Source organism: Canis aureus, chromosome 13 (genome assembly GCF_053574225.1).
Source record: "Canis aureus isolate CA01 chromosome 13, VMU_Caureus_v.1.0, whole genome shotgun sequence".
In the NCBI taxonomy this organism is placed as follows: Eukaryota; Metazoa; Chordata; class Mammalia; order Carnivora; family Canidae; genus Canis; species Canis aureus.
In genome coordinates, this window is record NC_135623.1 from 43,074,886 (window position 1) to 43,098,672 (window position 23,787).

A 23,787-nucleotide genomic window follows, 5' to 3' on the forward strand; every position below is an offset into this window, starting at 1 on the left:
AAAAATATTGTTTTCTCTTTCAAAGGAAAACTTTAAAATTTAATGATATTATTTTGAAGCAAAATGTAATTTTGATGCCACATTTTATGTCCTTTAATTTTCTTATAGGTTTTATTGTTGTATGCATATAATATGAAGCCTCAGAATATTTCAGATGCTGCACCTAATAGCACTTCTAGCAATGTCTGTATTGGCTCTTTGTGGCTTCCACTGAACAGGCAAGTAATGGTGAATTTTCTACAACTCTGCTGATTTTTTCATTGGGATAGGCTGTTTTAGTAATGTACAAGGTAAATCACAGAACTTTTAGAAGCCTTTTTTAGAAGAATCTACCTTTTATTTAGAGGAGTATGATATTGTAGTGGTTAAGAGCATGGACTCTGAATCCAGCCCACTTTGGTTCAAATGCCAGTGGTGCACCTTGCAACCTTGAGCACGTTACTTAACCTCTTTGTGCTTAACCTACCCCTATCAATGAAGTGGGTATAATAATAAGAGTACTTAGATTTGGAGAAACAGTTCCTAATGCATCATAAAGATGATAAAGAGTACAAGGATACTGTCTGTATTATATTTTTCTGAAATTTGAGATGTGTTTAAAAAATAACATGTGGCTCTGTTTTGGGTTGCAACATTAAGGACAAAGTCCACCACCTCCCTTGCCCTATGTCAGATCCTAATTTATATTGTTCCCCACATCAGTAGTCTCTGCCTCATCTAGGTTGTCTTCCTTCCTCTCCATCAAACAGGGCATATCCCTAATTTTGCTCATGCCTGGTTTCTCTCTTTTCCCAAGAATTTACCAAATTCCTAGTCTGTTTTTAAATTTTTCATTGCTTAGTTAATTTAGTATTGATTCCATTGTTCCTTGCCCTTGTGACCTCAGCCTCCACTTCCTCAGTTGTAAAATGGAAATAATATCTACTCTGCCTGCCTTTCGAGGTTGTTGTTAAGATCAAGCAGGACAGTGTGTGCACATACCCTGAAAGGCCAAAAGCACTGGGCAAATGTCAGGTCAGGTCTCATTATTAACCTCTGTGTCTGTCAGTGTCAACTCTGTGCACTGCTGGGCACCTCGTAAGTGCTTAGTGAACAGAGACTGGGTGCTTCTCTGTTCTTCCCTGATGAGCTTTGTTCATGCTCCATGGTTTTCATTTTGAAGGACTTCTTGGCCTCGCCATAAAAGAGAATAAAACAAGAGATGTTTCAAGAGCTGGCATATTTTCAATTATTCAAATTTCCATTTTTTTTTTTTTTCTCAGTGAGGCAGAAATTCTAGACATGGGACATATACTAGCCCAGCTAAGCAACAAAGTTAGGAAATTAAACACTTGCTTTGTAGCCAGAAAAATGGCAGGATTTTTTTTTTCAGAATCATATGTAAATGATTATAATTTCTGCAGAGTAGAATGTAATCAAACTGACAGAATTCTCTTTTGTTCCAACAAGTTCTTAACTTGGAGTGTTTATGAGCCATGGTAGGTTTCCTAAGATTAGGGACATGCAGCAGTCACCGAGGTAAACACATGGGAGCGTGCCTGACAGTTTCTCAGCTAAGCTGTCCTTCGGTGGCACGGGGCAAAGTGGCGTCTGTCTCTCGCTGAGGCCGGCATTCCTTGTGCTCCTAGGAGGGTCAAGATGGGATCAGTATGTGGGAACTTGCTCCTGTTGACCATCATTCAGGAGGCAAAGTAAGAGTACAACAGATCAGAAAAAATAGGCTAGAGAAGAGACCTGAATAGCCTTCAAATTGGGCAGCCCTCCTTCATTTCATTTCCTAATCTCCAAATTAAGTACTCACCAAGAAAAACCTATTTTAATTATTTGCATTTTTTTTTACCACAACAAAGGAAAAGATACTGTTCTCAATAAACACGCCTAAAGATTTGTGTTATTCTATCTAATTAAACTCTTCTAACCAAGATCCAGCTCCCTACCTACTGTCTCTGCCTTCAGGTTTCCCACCACCCACATTTCTACTCCTGGCTGGGTCCTGCCTCTCGGCCCCAGCAGCCAGGTAGAGTGAGTGCTCATGAGTCAGGAAATGAGAGCAGAGGCTGTAGGCAGCTGGTCCAACCCAAATGGGATGATGGATATTTGTTCATGGGCCAATGTAGGAGTTCAAAAGCTGGACCCAGCTTTGATGTGGACAGAGAGGTGAAGATGTATGTGGGCAAGACGTTGGGGCAAATGGGGTCAGAAGGCTTGGGGCCTGAAGCTGAGAAGCTAGATCCTCTGATGTTGCATCTTGCACAAGGGGCCCAGCCTGCTCTGCTTGGTCTCAGCCTGCTTTTTACAGAGTTGGACCAGGCCATTTATTTTTGAAGCAGATAGTGCAGCTCTGGACATTCATTGACAAGCTGAAACCCAAACATCAAAGGATAGTTGATCCATCCTGCAATACCATATATTAGAAAGGAAAGCTATGTTATTTTTGAAAGAGAAATAAGAATTCTTTCTCCAGGTATTATTAGCATGAAGAATGGTGTGTTAGAGTATCATCTTTCTTTCACGTGGTTTCTTATGTTTAAGAATGAATGTAGTTATGTCATTTCTTACAAAATGCTGTGAAGTAAATGAAGTGGGTTTTATAGTTCCAGTCTTGCAGTAGGAGGAATGTCAGGACCAGAGAAGTTAGGTGATTTGTCCAGGGTCCCATGCTGGTGTGTGATGGAACCAAGCGTGACCCACCCAGGTCCTTTGAGTCCTATTCTCTCTCCAATGCACCAGGCAGTTTTTCTAGCACTATTGGAGATGACCCCCTTTTTTTTTTAATCGATGTATTCCAAGTAAACTTTTAATAACAGATTTTTACATTTTATCCATTACCTTTTTTATAGTAGAGTTTTTTAAACATGCAATTTTAAATCCTCTTATTTAATTAAAGGTTCTTTTTCATCTCATATTGCCGAGAACCATCATTATGATAATCAAGCATTATCCCATGCTGCAGGTGAGGGCCCTGTGGGACAAGAGAATTGACATTCCTGACTCTATTCCTGATGGCAGTTTGCTTTTATGGATCAGTTATGTCTTATAAAAGTTTTCCTCTCTCCATTGGTGGGGACACCCACAGTGGTGTACACATGCATACGTGTGCACACATGTGCTGTGCCTGTAGCATGGAATCACTAAAGGCCATGCAGGTGGCTGTTTGCCTCCTTCAGCAGCTTCAAACGCTTTTCCATCTCCTGACTCCCTCATCCATCCATTTACCTCTGCCTTCAGAGGATCCACTGTTCCCTGGCCTGTGGCTCCAGAAGCTTTCCGTCTTTGATATAATTGCCCCTGTGTCCTCTGCCTTCCTTCTTGGCTTTTGCTTTTCCTTCTGTCTTGATTCTTCTACCTACCCTTCCACCTCTCTCCCAACAATGTACTGTGCATTCCTGTGGCCTCATTTATTGGCCTTTTTTTTTAAAGATTTTATTTTTTCATTCATGAGAGACATAGAGAGAGAGAGAGAGAGAGAGAGATACAGAGACACAGGCAGAGGGAGAAGCAGGCTCCATACAGGGAGCCTGATGTGGGACTCGATCTCAGGTCTCCAGGATCAGGCCCTGGGCTGAAGGCGGCGCTAAACTGCTGAGCCACCTGGGCTGCCCTGATTGGCCTTTTTGAACCATGCCTAACTTGCTGTAATTCTTACTTCAGGTCAGCAAGGCAATCATATCATGGCATCAAGATTTATACAGGAGCAAACTGTCATTTCCTGGACTTTCTTTGCCCACATGGGTTTTATTTCCTTTATTTTTATCTTAAGCAGTATTTTGGATGTGTACCTTTCTGCCATTGTGCCTTTGCCAGTCATTTTATATCTATCTGAGTGTATAACTAGATCATAAAGATTATGGAGCTTAGAATTGTGTCTCTTTGCTCATGTTTCTTGAATGAATAAATGATTGAATGAATGATGTTTGGGAATGTCAGAAATCCAAGTGTTAAATAACTGAGGACTTACTTTACACATATTATTGATTCTGGGAATAAATGAATGCCTTTCTTATTTCTTCAAGTAAAATATGTATTTATTATTTTTAGAGTTATTTCAATTCATGAGAAACTATCTAATCTTAAGCAAATAGCTGAAATATCATTGCCAACAACTCCTGAAATTACTTCAGATGAAAATGTATCTGAAATGAAAGAAATGGAAGAGAAATCAATTGATAAGGAAATGGAAGTAAGTTATTAAATAATAGAAAATTGCATTACTATTGCAGCATGAATGTCATTTTATATAATTATTGATGTGATTTTTTTTTTTTACTTCATCAAAGCTATGTAACTAAATTTGAACTTTGTGGTTCTATTGTTTTCTCTCTTTGGAGTATCAGGTACGATCCAATGTTTTTTGGACACATAGGTAGTGTTTCCTTCAAAGCTCTTCTAAGCCTACCAATTATAAGAATCTGATGATGAATGAAAACAAAGGCAATCTAGAGAAATCATTCAGATATCACTATGAATCCCAAAAAACAATGCTTTGTAACTTTATATTATTCATTTACCCTTTTTTTTTTGGTTTTTTTTTCTTTTTAATTTGAGAGAGAGAGAGAACATGAGCAGGAGGAGGGGCAGAGGGAGAGGGAGAAGCAGGCATCCTGCCAAGCGAGGAGCATGACAACATGGGGCTTGACCCCAGGGCCTTGGGATCATTACCTGAGCTGAAGTCAGCTGCTTAACTGACTGAGCCACCCAGTCATCGCCTTTTACTCTTTATTCTTAAGTCTATTGTTTGAACATTTTTGTTACTCAAGAAATGTGTGAAGGAAAACTAGAAAATATAGATAAGCATATATCTCTCAGACTTTTTCTTTGCATGTATATTTATTGAACAACAAAAACAAAGTTTACACATCTTAATGATGCATTATTCATTTGATCACCCAGTTGAGTGGTTTCTGTGGTGATTGGTATAATGTGTTTGGAGAAGAGGGTCAAATCTCTTTTACCCTTCCTGAGTTCTGAACCCAGTTGAGGAATGGGATATAGGAGATGAGTAGTGGAGATCAAAATATCAGCATCATTGCTGGTAAAGCTGACTGGTTAGCAAACGTGGCTTTAGGTCTGTGACCAAATGAGCTTACTAATATCTCACCCCTGAATGAGCTAGACTTGCCCATCTCATCACACATGTGTAACCATAGGATTCTCCACTGCCCTTCTGCCCCCACTGGGCTTACTGCACACAGGAGCCAAGACCAACAGTCCTGCAGGCAGGGTGCCTCCAGAAATAAAAGCAAAGATTTCCCAGAAGGGGCTGAACTAGCATGTTCTTTTGCTTTTTCCAAACTTACCAAGCAGATTAGTTACAAGTCTGAAGCTGGATGTCTCCTCCTTCAGGAGTGAAGTAGCAATTCCTTACCGTCTGTGGAAATGAAAGGAGCAGAGAGATATTTGTTGTCCCGTATTCATTTGCTCTTTGAATTTCCATTTGCGCATAAATCTAATTTCTTGAGGTATAGATTCTGTAGTTATTGTGGCCATTTTCAAAATCAAATTGCTCTACAAGACTTCCTGAAAAGGGACAAGCTCCTCCTAGCCAACCTCTCCTCATTACATAGTCCTGTTCTGCAGAGGCAACCATTTTCAACTCTTTCAGCTGTTTCACTTGTTATTTACTTCCATGTCTATAATAATAAGTAGTATCAGTCATGAAAAATTCCGTAAGAAACAGCCTTCAAATCCAAGTGGGCTGAGTGAGGCTCTGCTCCATATCTCCTCAGGCCAGCATCCAGGCTGGTAGCACATCCATCATATGAAATATTACCAGTCACAGGGCACCTGAGTGGCTCAGCAGTTGGCATCTGCCTTCAGCTCCGGTTGTGATCCCGGGGTCCTGGGATCAAATATCACATGGGGCTTCCAGCAGAGGGCCTGCTTCTCCCTCTGCCTGTGTCTCTGCCTCTCAGTCTCGCTGTCTCTCATGAATAAATGAATAAAACCTAAAAAAAAAAAAAAAAAAAAAAAAAAAAAACAAAAAACACCAGTCACAGCAACAGGAGACAAAGAAAGGGGGTGAATCACACACTGGCTCTTACAGTTTCTGTCATGTCACTTCCACTAATATTTCATTGGCCAAATATGTCACATTCTACTGACTTGGAAGGAGGAAAGCCAGAATAGTGCTAATATCTAGAACTAATTGTTCTTTTTTTCTTTGATGTATCAATTTGAGATAATATCTGTTGGTTTTATTATAGTATATAAGGATTTAATTCATTTATACTTCTCCCCAACTTATCCTTTCCCCTTTCTTGAGTATTATATCACAGAATTTGGTTAAATCGATATTTGGTGTTTACACTATTGCAGCCAAGTCAAATAGTATACTATGGTTATTTTCCTTTCATATATGAGCTTTGATTCTTCTTGACTTGTCTTTTTTCCTTAACTTTCTTCTGATCATTACATTTTCACATGTTCATCCATAGATTTTTACCCAAGTGTTGATGCTTGTCGCATAATATCTCATTTCCTTTATTTCTTGTCTATTTGGGGACTTCTTTCCCCCAGTGCCTGCCTCACAGTCTAATTCTGGGACTGCCTTTTGCTGCTTTCCTGGTTGAATTTCCAGCCAGTTGGGGCCTGGCTCTTGCCCCCCCCCCTCCTTTAAGATTTTAGGATCTTCCCTTCTTTTTTGGTCTGCTCTTTTTCCTTAAATCATTTTTTGCTAGGTTAATATTCAATTACCAATAACAAATCATTTTTAATTCTTAAAGAATAGTATTGGTATAGCTCTTTTTTTGTCTTTTTTCTAATTTTTTTTTTGCCATTTTAAACGTTTCTTTTTATTGAGGTATAGTTGACACACAATGTTACATTAGTTTCAGGTGTAGGTTTAGCTCTTTTTTGTTGTTGTTTTCCTCATCTATGCACTCATGTGAAAACATAAAAGTTGGCAGCTCTCCTGATTTTCAGAATATACTTGTTGGCATTTTGAATCCAGTATTCAAAGAATTTCCAGTAGAGTGAGTGACTGCATTTTTCTTTATTGTGAAAGCAACAAGCCTAGGTATAAAAGGATTCATCAGGCAAGAACAGTTAGTTTTTGCAAAATGCTGCTTTCCCATACCTACATCTCCTCTGCTGTGTGCTTGGATTTATCATAGAATTGATGTCTTAGGTTTTGGGTTATACATCCCAAAATCTTTTGAGTCTCTTTGTATGTTACCATATGAATTACCAGGTATTTCGTGATAATTACTGATATATACAGAGTACTTATAATAAATCTATAAGATGAGATATCTTGTTTTTTTTTTTTTAATTTTTTTTTTTAATTTATTTATGATAGTCACACACACAGAGAGAGAGAGAGGCAGAGACACAGGCAGAGGGAGAAGCAGGCTCCATACACTGGGAGCCCGACGTGGGATTCGATCCCGGGTCTCCAGGATCGCGCCCTGGGCCAAAGGCAGGCGCCAAACCGCTGCGCCACCCAGGGATCCCTATAAGATGAGATATCTTAAACCCATGAGATTATATATAACATAATAAAATAACATACATATTTTAATAAAGTACCTGGTTTCCCTTTTATATCTGTTTTCAAGAAAAACTCAGTTCTCGTGTCATTTTTGCACTTCTTTTGTAAATCACTTCATAATCACAGTTTTTTAGTTGTAGACCAAACATATCACATTAATGTCTTTGAGCTATAATCCAGAATATTCTTTGCTAAGATTATCCCTGAATCCACTTCATCTATGAAAAAGGATTATTTTCTCCTGAACCCATTTGTCTTTTCAGCTGAGATTGTCTGAGGCAGGAGAGTGAGCATCCATACAAACAGGAAGTCTAGGTTGTGCTCTGCCACTCGGTTTTACTACGAAGGGTCACTCACTTAACTTTTTCTGGGACTAATTTTCTTCTTATCTCTAAAAATGATCATTTAACTAAAATAGTGCTCTGAGCAGGAGAGCTGTGCCTGTTGGTTGGAATGTGAGTCATTAGAATTTCCCTGGGGTCCAATGTACGTATCAAATTTATCACAATGAGCCCAACGTCTCAGTCAAGAGGTTGACTATGAGTATAAATAAATACCAAGTAAATGGGAGTACAGGCAGCAGTTGAATGTAAGCAGAGAGAGGAATCCAGAGGCCCTACCTTGCCTTAACTAAGGTATGTGGCTTGCTTTCATGTCCTAACTGGAATGGTCTATGCGAGTGGATCAATCAGTCTTTGAGTAAAACTGCTTTCAAACCTGATATTCTCCCCTGTATCTTTGAATTATTCTTCAACTTAGAAAATGTTTCTTCAGCTTTAAGTAGGGCATTTTTAGATGTGTTTTAGTTCTGTTGGTTCCATGTATGAGGGAATCTCATCAAATGGAAGACAAACCAATATTTGTTTAGGTGAATTGGCAAACAGATTAGTTCAGAACATTTGAAAAGTTGGGAAATAGAAGGAACGTATAAAGTTTTCTTTCTTTTTTCCAGTATGCTAACTGGAACTTTTTAAGAAAAGGCAACTTTATTCTGTGTTTTAACAAATCCCATTGACTAAATCTGCCAGTTGGTTGTCATGCCAACCTTCACTTGACGCTAATTAGAAGTTAACTAGGACACTTGAAGAGATCGATTCTAGTCTGGAATTGGACAGGATTTCATAACCTCTATAATCTATTCTATTTATTTCTATCACACTATAGATTTTTGGTGGGTTATTAAACAGAAAGGCCCAGAAAATGTGCCTTTGGTTGATATGGGGGATAATGAATCTTAAACTCTTTCTTATTCTCTCTTCCTTTGGTTTCCCCCTCCCCACCCAAAGCCTATGGTCTGGAATAAGCTAAGAAGTTCAGAATACAGATATTAGTTTAAGATGTAACGAAAGGGCTAGAGAACAGGTGTTCTCATCACTTCTGGCTTGAAAACTATGCGTATCTTTCTAAAATGAACAACACTGGCTCAGAATTACTGAGTTATTTTAACCTGTCATTCATAGCTTTAGGGATATCTTCAGAGCTTACCAAGGACTTTAAAGCATTATGAAATATGTAAACCAGACTGACTTTAAGAGACAAACACATTATTTGGAAAAATAGCATACTGATATGAGAAGCCTAAAATATGTTCACCAATTCACCTAAGGTTAGTTGAACAAAGTTATGAGATGCCTGGATTGTAAAAGGCAATTGAAATTTGTATATTGTCAGGGCACCTGTGTAGCTCCATAAGTTAAGCATTTGACTCTTGATTTCGGCTGAGGTCATGATCTCAGGATAGTGAGATCAACCTCCACTTTGGGCTCTGTGCTCGGTGTGGAGCCTACTTGAGATTCTCTCTATTTTCCTGTGCCCCACCCCCCAAAATAAAATCTTAAACAAAACTTAATATATGTCAACGTATCCCAAATATCAAAGTACCATGAAAACAGAAAAAAATAAAATTGGACATTAGCATCAATTAACAAATTCTTTTTGAGGTACTATTATAAGCAAAAATTTTCCAGGCTTGGGGAGGAGATAAGGACATACACAAATTAGTACAATTAAACCTTTGTCATGGAGGAGCTTAATCATTGTATGAGTATGGCTGTAAGTACCCAGATGTCATTCATAATGAGCCCAGCCACCTGGTGGTCCTCTTTTAGCAAAATGTGGCATTCAAAGAAGCATCAATCTGATGTTCAAAACCATTGAAAATAATCGGGATCCCTGGGTGGCGCAGCGGTTTGGCGCCTGCCTTTGGCCCAGGGCGCGATCCTGGAGACCCGGGATCGAATCCCACGTCGGGCTCCTGGTGCATGGAGCCTGCTTCTCCCTCTGCCTGTGTCTCTGCCTCTCTCTCTCTCTCTGTGACTACCATAAATAAATAAAAATTTAAAAAACAAAACCATTGAAAATAATCTAAATCTTAATGGAGTGTCTCATAAGAACATTCAAGAGGGAATCCTTTTAAAATACATAGCAAAACTTTTATTTATTTATTTATTTATTTATTTATTTATTTATTTAGCAAAACTTCTTTTAAATCTTTTCCCCAACTGTCATGTTCTTTAGAATCTCTGTGACATCCACATGTGGCCTTCCAACAAAATACCCTGTACCCTTACTGTATTGTTTTGGCAGTTATGTGTTTCTGTGTCTCTTTCTCTCTCTTGACCACAAATTCTTTTGCTGGAGGTCTTATTCATCATCTTATCTCCAATGTTTAGCCCAGTGCCTAACACATAGTGTCTCTCTAGTACTTGCTTGGGAAGCTTTTAGTTGGAGGGCATGCATAGCAGACTGAGGATATAGCAAGAGAAGGAATGTGAAGTCAGGGACTGAATGTTATATTTGGAACAATGAGCTATCTGTTGTGGCAGGAGAACGGGGGTATGTAGTGGGAGATGAGGCTTGAAGAGGTGGGTGGAATTAAGCTTTTCCTCCTCTGATTCACCACATGGTGCTGTAAGACTCTTATCTCTCCTTTTCTCTCCACTAGACCACCAATCAGCACCTTAAGGACTCTCTTTCGGTCTTGTTCATTACCATCTTATGGCACTTAGGATGCATACAGTAGGCATTGAATGACAAAATGGTGAGTGAACTTGGTTCTGTAGGGAAGAACCATGAAAAGGCAGGGCTGAGTACAAGTGGTAGGAGAGAAAGGGGGCAGCACCTGGAAGGGCTTTTCATGATCTACCTTATGATTTGCTGAGATAAGCCTGGTGGCATGTGAAGGAGAGATGAGGAAGCAAGAGTTTGGAGGATGGAAAACAATTTAGGAAGCTTTTTCCATAGGTGAAAGAGATGAGGATTTAAACTAAGTCAAAGAGTCAGCATGATTATTTTTGAAGTAACTCAGAAAACTATCCTTGTAGAATTAACAGATGCTCCTTTTTAAGGGAGCAATGGCAAAGATTGAACAAGGGTCATTCTGTGCCTGCCCAGCCCCTTGCCAACCACGCACAGTACACCTCTGGCAGCTTTCTGCCTGGTGTGATGAGCTCAAGGCTATGTTTCAGCGGTAGCCCAGCATCCAATCAGCCAACTTTGGATGTTTGTAATGGCTTACTACAAATAATGCCATAGAAATAGGATGTTGCTGAGGTGAAATTTCTGCTTGATAAATGTTGAGACAGGTAGTGGAAAGCGTTTATTTATCAGGTAACATTGCTGTCTTCATCTGTTACGTGAAATGATTAATCATGTAGACAGTCTGACTTTGCTTGATAGTACTTGATGAAATCATGACATTACTGCATCATGGCTGTTATTGAAACCTTTCATATAGGAAGGAAACATATTTTAACCAGTCCTAGGAACCGAATTAGAAATAGAAATAGAGATAAATAAGAGAATCAGAGTGCAGACAGGGGTATCCTCTCTGTGGGCCAAGAGCCTGTGAGGTTCATCATAGGAAAGTGGTGTCACCTGAGCAGTGCTGGATACCCTGCTTGCCCTCCACCTTTTTTGGTCCCACTGAACCAGGCCCCCTTCTAGCCATGATCACTTCACACCCAAACATTTTGAAATTAGCCTCCTGGTTAATTTCTCTTTCTTTTGTCTCTTTCTGAGTCCAGTTCACCTTTAAACTATGGCCAGAAGTACCTTTTCAAAGCAGCTGGATCATTATTTCCTCAGTCCAGTGCCTCTCAATTTCCTTACTTTCATTTGTCCTGTTATAAGTTCACTTCTCTAGCCTTATTTCTCATCATTCTTACTGACATGCTTCCTATACACACCCACAGTAAAGACCATATCAGATGCTTTTTGCTCCTTGCATATCCACTGTTCTGTTGCTAACTTGGCTCCCTCCATCTGGAATGCCCTTGTCCCCAGTGTCTGCCAGTGAAATCCTACTATTCATTCAAGACTCAGTTCACATGAACCTTCCTCCAGGAAGTCTTCCCTGTTCTTTGCAATTCCTCTTTCCCACCTCTAGGTTCCTATAATATATTCCTATCCATGTTCTGACCACATTCTGCTTGACATTTTATTTAGATGTGTATGAATCTATTCTTCTCAGCCATTGTACACTGTGAGGATAGGGTCTATTTCTTCACCTTTGTGTTCCACAGCATCTCAAAGATATTTGTTAAATTGAATTGAATTAGAAATAGTTTTGGAACTCTAAAATGTGGTCTTTTTCTATGTTCCTGCATTTATCAAAACTCAAATATAGTATTGTTTGGGGCTGTGAATTGAGTGGTTTGCTTCTTTCAGATTTTAATCAGCATTGGGGAGTCATAATTTAAAAATCAATGGAACTTATGGTTTCACTCATATGTGCAATATAAGAAATAGTGAAAGAGACTATAAGGGAAAGGAGGGGAACTGATTGGGGAAAAAATAGAGAGGGAGACAAACCATGAGAGACTCCTAACTCTGGCAAACAAAGGGTAGCAGAAGGGGAGGTAGATGAGGGGATGGGGTGATTGGGTGATGGGCACTAAAGAGGGCACTTGATGGGATGAGCATTGGGTGTTATACTGTATATTAGCAAATTGAATTTAAATTAAAAAATTATTTAAAAAATTAATGGAACTGTCATTTTCATATTTCTGAATGCTGGTACATGTATATATTAAATAACCATAAAAATGAATTATTGCTGGATGCTGGCAACATCACCAAGCTGCCAGTCAGAGATAGTCATGAGTCCTTTAGCTATAAGTAAAGAAGGGCTACTTACACTGTTCAAGTAGAGTAGGTGTGGCAGGAGGCAGTATGTGGCAGGGTATAATGAGTAAGCTCATACATAAGGACTGGAAAACTAACGCAATGGGCCTCACAGAAAATGGAACTGGTGAGTCAGGAGCCAAGACTGTGCTTACTTATTACAGGGGGTGTAAGTTCTCACTTATCTGTTTCCTTATCTTATTCATCTTACCTCTGGCTCAAAGGCTGCCTTTTCCATGTTTGTATCAGGATCTTGAGCTCCTATAGTCAGTACTCACTATAGCTCTCTTCTCTCGCCCTTCCTTATATGAAATTATAATAATAGAGAACTGGATTGATTCACCCCTGTCCATGGGTAGATCCCTCTGGGTTCAGATATCTACATATAAACACGGCTGTGTCCACACAGTAGAGGCTGTGGCAATGTCATCAACAATGGAGAATATATGACATTGACTCTCGGTTCCTTTTCATTTCTCTTTCCATTTATTTCTCAATTCTCAGCCATTCGTCTCTGCTTAAATCCCTTTCTGGGGTCTGAATCTATTTATCCCAGGGTTCTCTTCTCAGAAAAAAATGATTTTCCAAAAATTTATTCTGGTGTGAATTCTGTAACATATGTATTTTAACAGTAAAATAATGTATTTATTCATAAGTAAATCTTATCTGTTGTGGCCATCCTGTGTCTTTTCAAATAACCTCAATTATTTGAGGGATTGTGATTTATGAGCCCCTCTAAGTTGCCTCCTGGGAATTAGAGGTAGGTGATGATGGGAAAAAAAAAAGAAATAGTTTATAACTAAAATATCTAGTAGTTAACCAGCAAGTTCAACCTCACTATATTGTCTTCTTATTTCTAGAACATGATTATTGAATGTTGCTCTGAAATAATAAGTCTATTTTTGACTGATAGAGCTATAACACCATTGTCTGAGGTACGTATCTTTTTAAAAATGTATCTGATTCTTTTATAAGTATTATCGCTGCTATGGAAACAGAAATACAGAAAACATCTATTATGAAAGTATCAAGGGCCTAACCCTCCTTAATTAATGTGAAAGAGTGATAAACAGGAGTTTATAATAGCATGTTATTTTGATTAAAAATATTCTTTGTTAAAAAATTAAGTACAGAGAATTATAAAGAGGATAATTTTTAAATCATCTCAAATCTACTATTCAGAGAATAGTGGGCATTTTGGAAAATATTTCACATTTTTTCCATGTATAAGTAAACTTTAGAATTTTTACATCAATGGAATTTTACTGCACATGCATTCCGTAGCTTGTTTTTTTTTTATTAATTTAACAATAGTATTATGGAGATATTTTTATGTGAAAAGCCTACTTTGTCATGCTTAATGCTTGCATAGTGGTCTCTTTTGTATATTTATTATCAGGCTCTATTTATACAACTAGATTTTTATTCATAGATCTTGAGGTTGATGGATTCTAGCATATACATATTTCACCCGTCTGTCTTATCTCCTCAGAGTTATTTCTTAGGAGTACAATTTTGGAATAAAAAAGCATATATACTTTTTTATTACGGTAAGATATACATAATTTAAAATTTACACTTTTAACCATTTCTAAATATACCCTTCAGTGGCATTAAGTACATTCACAATGCTGTGCAACCATCTCCACCATCCATCTCCAGAATTTTTTTATCATTCTAAACAGAAACTTTGTACTCATTAAATAATAACTCCCCATTCCCTCTCCCCCCAGCTCCTGGTAACTTCTATTCTACTTTCTACTTCTATTGTACTATTGTACTATTGCCTATTCTAGATACCTGTGCAGAGGTGGAATCATACAATCCTGATCCTTGGTGGCTGGCGTGTTCCATTTAGCACATTGTTTTCAAAGTTTATCCTTATAGTATGTGTCAGTACTTTATATGTGTGTGTGTGTGTATGTATACACACACACACACATATATGTGTATGTATGTATATATATATGTATATATATATATATACACACATACACACACACACACACACACACACACACACACTGTCTCATCGGCAGTAGATGAGAGGGCCAGCTTACCCACATATTTGTCTACACAGGCTCTCCTCCCCTATCTTCCCTCTCTTTTTCCCTTCCCCTTATTTTCCCTCTCTTCTTTGTCTTCCTTCTTCCCTTTTTCTAACCATTCTAGGTATGATAAGTGAAAAAAAATGACATTTTCAGTTATTTCATATTTATTAATAATATAGCCAAATATAGTTTATATGTTTATTGGCAATCAGTGTTTCTCTTTTTGTGGAATAATACTCATTCATTTAGTTAATCCATAAATATTTAGAGTGAACCGTCCTGTGTCAGGAACCCTTTTCTAGACCCCAGAGAACTAGCTATGAGCAAGCAGCAAGGATCTTGCTGTCTTGGAGCTGCCATTTTTGTGGAGGGAAATAGTAAATAATAGTAATAAATCACTAAGTGGGATAATTTTCAGATTTTGTTGAATGCTATGAAAGAAAAAACAGAGTGATATGTTAGAGTAGGGTTAGCAAACTACAGCAAACTATAACAAACTAACAGGCCCACTGCCTGTGTTGTAAATAAAGTTTTATTGGAATACAGCATGCTTGTTTGTTTGTGATCTATAGCTGCTAGCAGAGTTTGGTAGTTTTGGCAGAGACCATACAGCCCACAAAGGCTAAATTATTTATTTTCTGGCCCCTTACAGAAAACAAGTTTACTAACCCTTGTGATAGAAGGTTATAGGGAATGGGGCAACAGTTTAGATAGGGTGGTCTGGGAAGACCTCTCTTAGGAGATGACATTTGAAGTAAGAACTGAAATATTACACTGTGTTCCTCCCACCAGATCATTAGCTTCTTGGAGGTTGAAAAATTACTATCTTTATTTTTTAATACTTAGAGTGCCTAGTACAGTGTGTCACTTGGTTACTCTTTCTTGAATGGAATTAAATTCCCTTTAGTTTTAAATATCTGAAATTCAATATTTGACTTAATTTTTTCATTTGGCCATTCATGTCCTTTTCCCATTTTTTAAGTGGGGACTCTAATTTTGCATTATGGAAATTTATAGATTTACCATGGGAGACACTATAATAAAAATCAAGTTTAATCTAATTTTGTACAAACTATGGTTAAAAATAAAAATAGGTCAGAGAAGGAGTTGCTTTTTTAAGACACATGATTTATAGCACTAATGGGTTTGGGCATCTGACAAACCTGGATTAGAATCCCAGCCTTGAATCTTACTAGTTGTAGAACCACAGGCAAGTTATTTAACTTCTCATATGTAAAGAGGAGGTAATAATGCCAAGCCTTCACAGGTGTGAGGACTAAAGGAAATAATACAGGTTAAGTAAGTATTTAGAATAGGGCCTTGCACAAATAAATGTTTTGTAATTGTTAGCTGTTTAGGCATCATCATCACCTCTGCTGTGGCCCTGCCGTGTGTGAATTCTTCATCCCCTAGTCAACTAATTCCAAAGAGATTTTTAGGATCCAAATTTGTTTTGAAATACTGATAGAAAAGGAGAGGAACAGTGTTAGAGAAAGATGGGGTGCCTGGCTGGCTCAGTTGGTGGAGTATGTGACTCTTGATCTTGGGGTCGTGAGTTCGAGCCCCACATTGGGTATAGAGATTACTTTTTTAAAAATCTTAAAAAAAAAAAAAAGGTAGAGAATGAATCAGGAACCATTTTCTTTGTGATATAAATCACTGTTGAATCCTAGAGGCATTAGGTCAGTGTGCGGGATCCTGACTTGAGATCCCTGCAGTGAAAGAGTCCACCAGTCCAAGAGAAGGGGCTCCCTGGTTGAACCCCATGAACCCCATACTAATACCTCCACAGAGAGCAAGCCTTACCTAGTAGTGCTGGGGCAGTGCATAGGAATTTCTGAGCCTGTTCCAAAAAGCAAATTGTTAGACAAAATTACATGCCTTAGTGAAGCTCTTTTTGTCACTGAGATGAGATCTCACTGTGTAATTTGTTTCCTTACTGAACATACCTATTACAATCGCTGTTGCCTGTACTTTGTCTTCCTAATTAAAACAAATAGTGCCATGCACAGCCTGTGACCAAAAAGAATTGAGAATACCAAGATGATGGAGGAAGGAAATGAGCGCTCCCTGCTAACCTTCTTAGTGAGTAATCACAGGCTATAAATGACCGTTAGGTTTCATTTCTGGTGTACCAACAACAAAGTAATCCTTTCCTTGCTTACATAGGTTGAAATTATTGCAGTTTCTGGGTTGTCAGGTAGGATTCAAACATGATGCTAAAAATATACTTCCTATTCTTGCGATAACTGATGGTAGGGAGAACAAAGTCATAATATACAACTGTCTGCTCATCAGTAATTATTGACTTCCAACTGCACACAGAACAGACTTTTGTTGCTGCAAAAGCAGCATAGGTTAAAGGTCCTGTGTTCAGCTAAATTAAGTATTTTCCTATTGGCTCACATGATACAAACAAATTTACTGTATGTGTGTCTGTGGGAAGTGAACGGACCAGAGTCATACAGAATCAGCATGGGAAGAAACTCCTAGGAGCAACCCTGATTTGAAGGTGGGAAAGGTGATCCTAAGCCAAGAGATAAGCCACGCTGTAATAGAAGATTGCAAACTAGTTTCCCTTGGCTGCATGAATTTGGTAGGATTTCTTTTAGTTCAGGATTTCTAACTAGACCTAGTGTAGTGCCTGACAAATAATAATGATAATAATCATTAAAATGCAAATGCTGCTACTAGTAATAATTTTTATTGAGCATATGGCATGTGCAGACACTATTCACTGTTTTACATATGGTATCCCATTGAATATTACAAGAACTCCGTGAAGGTGATTGCTGTTATTATCCCCTCATTGGAAATGAAGAAATTAAGTGGCATGTTCAGGATCTTGTGCCTTGTAAGTGAAGGAAGCAGGAGTCAAATACAGGTCTGCTTCAATCCTGGATCTGCACCTTTAACTAAATTACACCCAGCGAATGTCTCATGAAAATAGGGAGCACGGAACCAAGGAGTGAGAGAGTGAAAGTTGCACGTGTAGAAGAATCTTCAGGAAGGTTTCGGTGAGAAGTCTGGAGGGGGAAAGGAATGGCTGAGGACGGCACTAGGTTGGGAATTGGGATGAGGGGAAAGAGCTAGGAGGGATGGAGTTTGCCATCTAGAAGAGAGAAGGACAAATGATGGAGGAGGGCCTTCAGAGAGAGGGTGGGAACAGAAAGACATGGACAGCCCAAGCAAGAGAGCTGACCAGGAACAGAGGAAAGATGCAGATTAAGGTGGGGGAGTGTGAGTGAGTGCTTAAGAAAAGGTTGGAAAAAGCTGGGGCAGTTCACACCCAGAGGTTTTCACTTACCCCAGGAAGTAGAGGCAAGTCTACCTGCGGTGGAGCAGGGTGGAGGGTCAAGGGCATGGTCTTCCAAGAGAAAGACGAAGGTCTTGAGTATTCATGGTCATTGAGTATGATGCAACTCATCACAGCTGAGCAACGACAAATAAGAGGACTGAAGACCACACTAGAGATTTAGAAATCATACATTGTTGGGGCACCAGGCACCCTGGCTTGTGTGTTTCCTCCAGCCCCCTTGCCTTCCTGGACATGAGAGAGGAAAATGCCAATAGGGAGGCCAATGCGAGAGGAGAGGACTACTAGCAAGGCAGCCAACAGCGTGTGAGAGGCTTGAGTGGGTTTCCTGAGCTGTGGATTTACCTCATAACAGATCCCAAAACTCATCCCTTCCACTCAGAGAAAGCGCCAGGATGGCCTGATGTCTGCCATTGTTTCTCAAGCCCTGGTCACACATAAAATAGTTTAATTATATAGTATATGTTCTTAAAAATAACTTGAATTTAACATAAAAATCCTTAATGACAGTTAAGTTCTAATGACCTCCATCTTATTCATGTGTATATCACCATGTGTAGTCCTTTTAACATGGTTGAATTTAGTGTACACATGTTCTCTTATGTCCGATTCTTAAAGTAATCAGTTTTTTTTATGTATTTATGATCAGATATTGAGACTCACCACTAAAATCATTATTATCTTTAAGAAGGCTTGGGGAGGAAGAGTAGAGGGCACAAGAACAGGTAGAAGCAGACGTAGTCACAGATATATTAACCTGTCTTAGTTTAGTCGTTAACATCTTTAATTTTATATCTGATGTATTGATTCTATCGTGTGACCGCCTATAACCACGACCCCTTATGGCCTTAGGACCCTGGCTGTCAGCTGGAGGATCGCTCTACCATGCTAGCGTCTTATCTTTTGCTAGCTTATCATGTAAAAATGGGAAATAACGCAGAGTCTGTTAACCAGACCCAGACTTCCTTCTTGTTATCACTGCCTCTCAAGACCGTGGTTTAGATCTCTGTGCAGAGTTCTTACCCAAATGTGTTCTAGTGATGTGCTTCCATATCAGTCTCCCCTGCCAGAGCAGATTCAGTCTTATATAATAAGATTGGATCTTACTCCATTTTTATGCTCACCACCTGGCCTAATGCTGAATCCCACAGAGGTGTTTAATAAACGTTTGTGAAGTGAACAAATGCACTTGATACATCCTCTGGGGGTCCCTCAAGGGCTGCAGTTCTAGTCCGGACATTATCAGTGACTTTGGGCTCACCAGCTACATGCATTTGAATAGTAAACACTTGGCAAATGTGTCCCCTTTGCCAGCCATTAGGCTGGACGTTGGGGTACAGAAGTAAAAGCCAGAGTCCCTGCCTTCAGTTTAGTGGGGGAGACAAATACAAAAGTCATTACAGTATGGGGTAAAACAGGGGCCTGGTGGCCAGACAACCCTCCTCAATAATAATTTCAGTTAATATTCTGGTATCATCTTGACATAATTCTAAAGGTGAGAAATTCCCTATGATATCTTTTAAGAAGAGTTCAATAGTTCCCTATAGGAAATCAAATTAGTAGAAGCTCCTGTGGCCCGTGGTTAGGAGTTTTAATTATTTTGGAAAGCGATTGGAAGACAGTAGAGAATCCTTAGGTGGATATAAACATGATCAAGGGTACCCGTGAAAGCCTTTTTCTCTGATTAGGAAGAACTTTGAAAGTCGAGGCAGAAAACCCAAGTCCCAGTTTTGGCAGCCTGCTCAGTGGTAAAGGCATGATTTAAGACTTTGTTCATGGGGATAGAAAGAACAGAACAAATCCCCAAAGCCCTGGATACAAAAAGAAAGACAAGTTCAGGGATCCCTGGGTGGCGCAGTGGTTTGGCGCCTGCCTTTGGCCCAGGGCGTGATCCCGGAGCCCCAGGATCGAATCCCATGTCGGGCTCCCGGTGCATGGAGCCTGCTTCTCCCTCTGCCTTTGTCTCTGCCTCTCTCTCTCTCTCTCTCTCTGTGACTATCATAAATAAATAAAAATTAAAAATTAAAAAAAAAAACTAAAAAAAAAAAAAGACAAGTTCAAAAAAAAAAAAAGAAAAAAGAAAAGAAAAGAAAAGCCAAAGTCAGCTCAGTTACTGGCTGTAGTTGAGTACATGGCACTATGCTGGTCCCAAAGGAATGAGAAGTGAGAAAGACAAAGTTCCTGCCCTGATGAGGCTGACAGTCTAGGAAGGAGGAATGGGGCTAATGCTTCATGAAAAGGAGAGTTGTGCTTTTAAAATGGTTGGCTGTTTTGCATAAAGTGAGAAGAAAGGTTAACAGAGGTTAAAAGACCTACCCAAAGTCACACAGCTGCCAACAGCCCCGGCCAGAGCCTGCACTCTAACCATTGTCATTACCGCGACACCAGGAGTGTCCCCCATTTGCACTTTGGACACTCATGGCCATCAGGGGGTGGGGCTGGACTGAGCCATATGTGCCAAGGGGGAGGTAGAGTCAGAGTTTGGGAAGTGGTGCATGTGGCTGTTAGTGGACAGGCTAGTGAGCCAAAAAACTGCCTGGCTCAAAATCCCAGCTTAGCTCTGAGATTGCTAGTTGTGTAACCCAGAGCAAGTTGTTTAACCTCAATGCTTCAGTTTCCCTATTTGTAAAATGGGAATAAAAATGGTACTTACCTCGGGGTGCCTGGGTGGCTCAGTTGGTTGAGTTCTCCACTCTTGGCCTCAGCTCAGGTCTTGATCTCAGGGTTGTGAGTTCAGGTCCTGCATTGGGCTCTGTGCTGGGCATAGAGTCTACTTAAAAAAAACAATAGTACTTACTTCATGAGTTTGTTGTGTAGATTAATTAATCCACATAAACTCTCAGAATAGTGCCTGGCACCATCCTAAGAAAACATTATGATCTAAGAGCTATGTGAGTTCACTTGGAGTTAAACCCTTGTAGGTAGAGGAATGGCTATAGTAGAAAAACAACACATGTAAGATAAAGCTTCGGAGTTCATTCCTGAAAGAGAGGCTGCAGTAATTCTAGTGCTTGGAATGACTGCCCACATCACTTTTAGCCACATGTAGTTCCCATTTTCGTCTGTTCCAGTTACTATTATCATATAACAAAGCACCCCAAACTTAGTGCTATGAAATGACCCAATTTTTTTTAAAGATTTTATTTATTTATTTGAAACACAGAGAGAGACAGAGAGTGAGGGAGAGCAGAGTGGGGGCAAGGAGAAAGAGAAACACATTCCTCCTTGAGCAGGGCTCATTCCCGAGACCCCCAACCAACTGAGCCACCCCGGTGCCCCTAAATGACCCACATTTTAATGAATATTTGGAAAGGACCCAGCAGGGCAGCTTATCTCTGTTCTGGGGTACCTGGACCATCAGTTGGGAGGACTCCATGTTTGGGGATGATTCAGGTATTTAAGGCTGGGATCCCTGAAGGCTCAAAGGCTAGTTTGGTTTGGTGCTTGATGCTTGGCGAGGGGCTGAGGGCTGGGAACGTAGAGTGGGCTCTGGGCCACAGTGGAGTTGGCCACGTAGAGTGGGCTGTGGGCCAAGCCACGTGACCCCTGTGTGGCCGGTTGGGCCTCAGTACAGTGTAGCGTCTGGGTTTCAAGAATGAGCCTCCCAAGAGAACCAGGCAGCAACTGTGTATGCCCCCAGCTTTTTAAGTTACATGATGACTTCTCCCGGCTAGCCCCCAGTCCACCCAGATTCAGGGTTGAATATAGACTCCACCTCTTGATGGGCAGAGTGTCAGTGTCAAATTGTAAGAAGGGCATGTGGGTTAGGAGCTATCATTGCAGCCATTTTTGGGAAAATGCAATCTGCTGTAGCATCCAGCGAAGCACTCCCAATTGGTTGGCACCTTCCTGCTCCAGCAGAGGCCACTCCTGGCCAACCTGCTTAGGCAATTTTTAAAATTAGTCCGCAACTCTCCCCAAATATGCTCGGTAACTATCCTGAAGTTGCTGAGTGTGTCATATGGAAAGGGTAGAAGATAAACTAGGTGGGTTCTCAAAGCACCCTTTGAAATGACTGATGTGGTTTTTCTGGGTGCTGGACGGGGTTGCATGTGTCCCTATTTATGTAGGAAAGCTTCCACCTCACTTTTTTTTTTTTTTTTTTATATAGGCTGTTAAATCCTAGAGGGTGATGCTAAACTATTTAATTTATTTTCGCTAGTCTTATTACATTACCATATGCTTCTTGGTTTCTTTTTTTAAAAAAAACTTTCCAAATGGTGGCCATAACCATACTGTCTTTAAACTGTCACTTACAGCATTGGGCTTAAGGTTTCGCATGGTCTATGTTAGGTGTGTACTAAGTATTTTAAAATTAATTTGACTTACAACTATAACTTCTTTTGATTGAATGTTGCAGATTTTCTTTTCTTTTTCTTCCTCTTATTCTGCTATTTTTTTTTCTTTTTTTGTACCAGCCAAGAGCTGTCTGAATAGATTTTATGGGCATCTAGAATTACATCTTTCTTCTGTGAGACATTATCATTCTGTCCTCAAGTGAAGAGTATCCTTTGTGTGTAAGTTCATGAGACATCCACTTAATATTCTTATATTCTTTTGAAGACAAAGCCGGATGACATCAGTTCCACACTGCTTTTAAAACATAGCCCTGACTTTGATTCCATCCTCTCACTGTTCACTTCTAACTGTCAAATTTGGCTAAGGGAAAAAGAAGGCCCTTAAGAAAAGGCCAGGCTATTAATGTGCTCTTCAAAATGCTAAGAAAAGGCTAAGCTGTTTATAGCGTTTTCAAAATGCTCGTCTCCCAGAGATTTGCCAGCAATAGTGTCAAGGTGAAATACGCTCTCGCTCATCATGGAACCAAGAGCCTTTGTGCTCTCTGTGCTCAAAGTATGGGTCCTACTTTTGTGAGATGTGCAATTTGCTGGTATAATGATACTTGGATGTAATTTAAACCAAAATATAATCATGAACCTGATATTGTGTATTTACTGTCTAAGTGGCAAGAAGAGTGTGTACGGCTGGATTAGGCAAGCCTGGCTTCATTCAGGATAAAACTGCATTTCTGAACCAAAGGGACGACTTCCTGAAGTTTAGTCGCTTTGGGTCACTTTAAAGGAGGTGAAAGGCAGGGGTATCATTAGCAAATTTGTTTACTGCTTTCCATTTTGCCAAAAACAGAGGTAAACATCTAGTTTCATTTACTTCATTCATTTTGCTAAACGATTTTGTCTTGATTAAAAAAACTGTACCCTTACAGTGGGATCATATTTTCATTTTAGGAGGATATTGGCTTTTGCCTCATATAGCTGAATCAATTGGCAAGCTTTGGAAGGTCTCTGCACAAATATTCTTATATTAAAATAAATCCACAAAGAAGGCACAGGTTTAAATTTACCCATTTTTATTGTTAATACTTTGGACACTAGCCATTCGAGATTTTTGCTCTGATTCTGCCTCTGTCTCAGGCAGCTAATGCCATTATGTTCTTTACTCAACCATCTGTGAGAGCACAGTATGGTAGGAAGAGCGCTGGGCACGGGTTCTTGTCCAGTTTTGCCCTTAAAGACCTCAGGTCTATTAGATTCTGTTGAAATTCTCGGAAGCAACATAACTTACTGGATAAAAACATGATTTAATTCTCTATTCCACCATCTATTGATTGTGTGACCGTGAGCAAGTCACTTTGCTTCTCTATACTTCAGTTCCTTGTCTTTATGTTCTCTTCATGGAGAACTACATTAGAAAAAGCATGCAACACTTTCCACATGGTGCCAATATAACGCCAGTGGTAAGCATTCGGTACATTGTGGTCATCTTTATTTTTTTCCAGCTTTATTTTTTTT

The 23,787-nt window shown here is 39.5% G+C and overlaps 1 protein-coding gene across 9 annotated transcripts in view; it reads left to right on the forward strand.

The window, feature by feature from the left end:
• CFAP54 (cilia and flagella associated protein 54) overlaps nucleotides 1–23,787 on the forward strand; it is a 291,473-nt gene that overhangs the window by 251,561 nt on the left and 16,125 nt on the right. For 7 of the 9 annotated variants that reach the window (XM_077845903.1, XM_077845904.1, XM_077845905.1 and 4 more), the window contains one exon: nucleotides 109–267. In XM_077845903.1, the coding sequence (XP_077702029.1) occupies nucleotides 109–252 (144 nt within the window). In that variant the 3' untranslated portion in view covers nucleotides 253–267. Of the gene's footprint in view, nucleotides 1–108; nucleotides 268–4,038; nucleotides 4,181–13,473; nucleotides 13,549–23,787 lie in introns of those variants that run through there. The other 2 variants (XM_077845910.1, XR_013350783.1) reach the window with 2 other exon arrangements.